The 3,132-nt window shown below is 37.2% G+C and overlaps 1 protein-coding gene across 1 annotated transcript; it reads right to left on the bottom strand.

Annotated features, from left to right (window-relative positions):
- Positions 382–2,418, bottom strand: LOC104758012 (histone-lysine N-methyltransferase, H3 lysine-9 specific SUVH7-like). The gene has a single exon (XM_010480810.2). It carries the CDS (start codon positions 2,345–2,347, stop codon positions 401–403), a length of 1,947 nt encoding a protein of 648 aa, XP_010479112.1. The 5' UTR covers positions 2,348–2,418; the 3' UTR covers positions 382–400.

Here is a 3,132-nt window from a genome sequence, read left to right as displayed (position 1 = left end):
TCTAAACAAAATTCTAAATTAATTAAACAAAAATTTAATTAATTGATAATTTGAAAACTAAATAAACTAAAAAATATTATTTAAAATACAGTAATTTAATGAATGAGAAATTAGACAAAATTAAATGGAGAAAACAAAGAAATTAAATGGAAAAAATAAAAGACAAAATTAAATGGAGAAAACAAAGAAATTAAATGGAAAAAATAACATTTTTATTAGATAAAGTTAAGTTGAAAAAACAAAGAAATTAAAGAACAGAAAAAAAAATCAAAGAAAACCAAGAACATTTTTTATTAGACAAAATTAATTAAAAAGAAAAAACAAAGAAATTAAATGGAAAAAAACGGAAATTAGAGAAACAAATTACAAAAGAACCAAATAGTGATATATAGAGTGCAAATCAGCCGAAAGAGCCACGACAGTTGACTGAACCACAGAGACAAATCTTGTTGCCTTTGTAAAGCCTCTCATCTTCTCCAATACGCTCTACAGAAGAAACTCCATAGTCATATGTTAACTCTGTCATCGGAGGAATATGCTTCATCGCAAAAAGCCCAATGCGAACATATGTATCAGATTCAATAGGCTGCCAGAAAACATTAGGCTTACAGCTGTGATTCATGAATCGAGCAACGTTCCCTTTTTCTTTGGCGCTTATCAAGACTTGCGTCGTCAAATTGAAAACTTCAGGGACACTTTCCCATACATCTTCACACACAAGCTCAGGTTCGTAGTTCCACTTAAACCTCATATAAAACCGAGATGAGTCGAACACGAAGTTATCCTTTTCTTCTACTTCTTCTTTTGTCTTCCTCACACCAGCAAACTCACAGATAAAGGTCCCAGCTCGGATTGGATCCCAAGACCGTACACCCCAACCACACATTCTTGTCTTGAACACTTCCATGTGAAGCTTCAAACCGTTTTGAACTAATCGGTTTCTACAGTCGTTTGGGCATGAACAAGATTCACCGCATTCGTAAATCAATGGTTTACGACAAACCAAAATGGAGTTATGGTACGGTAACTCGCCACCGTTTCTTTCCATGCACATGCAGCTTTGATGAAAGGATGGTTGACCTTGAAAATTCTGGAATCCAAGTGCTTGGAGATCGATGTTTAAATCAAGCGTCACTCTTGAGTAATGCTGAGATGTGATGTATTCAAAATCTTCAGGAATAGTTTTGTCATTTTCATCTACTTCGTTAACCAGCGGGACTCGTAAAACCTCTTTTCCAAAAGAAAGATCTGGAAGTATAAAACCCTGCCTTGAATCAATCGGGTCGTGCATCCTCAAATCATCAGCTAATTTCCAGTTTGCATAACCAGAATTAGGTTGGCCTGGTTTCCTCACCATTTTAAACTTAAACTCTTTACAGCCGCTTTTTCCTATCACAGAATACGTCTCATAAACAAGATAAAGTCCATCGTAGATGTATACCTTTCTAGTATCATCGTTGGGGTCGCCTCTGCCTCGGGTGACTCTAACTTCGTTTCCTATTCTTCTACTTGTATCTAGTGCAAGGTTCCCTCTTTCCATAGTCTGATCTTGAGGTGCACCGTTCTTATCCGTTCCCCCATATCCAGAATAGATCAACCATTCAAGGTTCTCAGTTTCATCATTGTACTGTCCTGATGTAACCACGCTCACTGCAAGAGGTTCTACTTCACCATCATTAGTCGTCATATAATCAATGCCGCTGACAGTTTGTTTGTGTAGCCCGACTAAGCACATTTCACCCCAGTAATAGAATATATCCCCTACTTCTACTCCAGGAACAGGACCCGTCCTCCTTCTCCTATTAGTTTGGACCCCCATAGTCCTGCAATTAGCGTCTGCAGTTGTAAGGATGCCTTTCTGGAGGTTTAGTTGGCAAAATCTCCGCCTAACCGCATCAAACCGCATCAAAACAACCTCAACTATCTCGTGATTCCCGGTTTCTCTCTCTGTTTCGGTTATCCCTGAATCAAAGTTTCTGGGAGAGAGAACCTTTTTGCTGTTGGGATCTTCTGTGTTTGGCTTCTTCGCCGGGGTCTTCACGTTTTTAGAACCCTTTGGTCGACCACGTCCTTTTTTTTCTGGAGCAGTACTTGAACCGACACCATATAAGTAGTTGTTGACGTCATCAGATGGTCTAACAGTTTGTAGTGGTGTGACATCTAGAGGAGGAGAAAGGCCAGCTGTTGAAGCAGTACTTAGACCATCCCCCGCAGCATATGAGTAGTTGTTCAAATCATTAGAGTTTCGAATGGTTTGCACTGGGGCTACCATCACAGGAAGATAGCCGGCTGTTATGATGTGGGTTTCATCGTTACTTGGACCAACATCTGCCTCGGAAGAACGCATGTTCGAATCATCAAATGGACTAATGTTTGGAAGCCGTGAGACCACCAGAGGAGGGGATGTTGATGATGTGTTTTTTGGGATGTTGATGAGGTTATCCATTGCAAATCCTATCAACATACAAAAATAAGAAGTCATAGATTAGTCAAAATTAAATAAGTAGACAAGATATAGCGAGAGGTTTACAAAATATGGTTGTGGATAACATTATAAAAAGGTTTTGAACATTCCAAAAGTTAACTAAGAAACAAAAAAAAACCGTCGTTGCCTTTTTTTTTATAATGATAAAAGAATAAAAAAACAGTTGTTTTTATGCAAACTAATAAATGAAAGAGTCCATGCATTCATTTACTACAGCTCTATAAACGCAAAGCTGAGAATTATGGGAACCCTATAATAATAATAATCAAGTATGTAGACAGACACTCGATGATGCTATTGAAACAAGGACACAACAATCAACATTTCGCAAATAATCTTTAACCTCTCAAAGGCAACAAAGGTAAAATGCATTTGAGACTCGATTCAGAAAGTTGAAATTATTCTTATCAAGACACAAAAAAACGACTTGAAATGATGTATATAAAAAATTAGGTGTTTGAAAGGAGTTTTAAAAACTATTGTTTGACAATATTCAAACCACATATTAGTATTCAGTTGCATAACAATGTGTTCAGATCTGAATTCTGTAGTGATGGCATCCCCTGGATTAAGAAGAACTCTTAATCAAATTGGAGTCTTCACAAACAACGAGACAGAGAACATATCTTGTGTATATATGTATATAT

Source organism: Camelina sativa, chromosome 17 (genome assembly GCF_000633955.1).
Source record: "Camelina sativa cultivar DH55 chromosome 17, Cs, whole genome shotgun sequence".
NCBI lineage: Eukaryota > Viridiplantae > Streptophyta > Magnoliopsida > Brassicales > Brassicaceae > Camelina > Camelina sativa.
The sequence above is the reverse complement of the archived record's forward strand: the minus strand, read 5'-3'. Positions and strand labels throughout refer to the sequence as shown.

Coding starts and splice junctions, on each gene's coding strand:
- LOC104758012 (XM_010480810.2), bottom strand. CDS start 2,347: ATGCGTTCTTCCGAGGCAGATGTTGGTCCAAGTAACGATGAAACCCAC.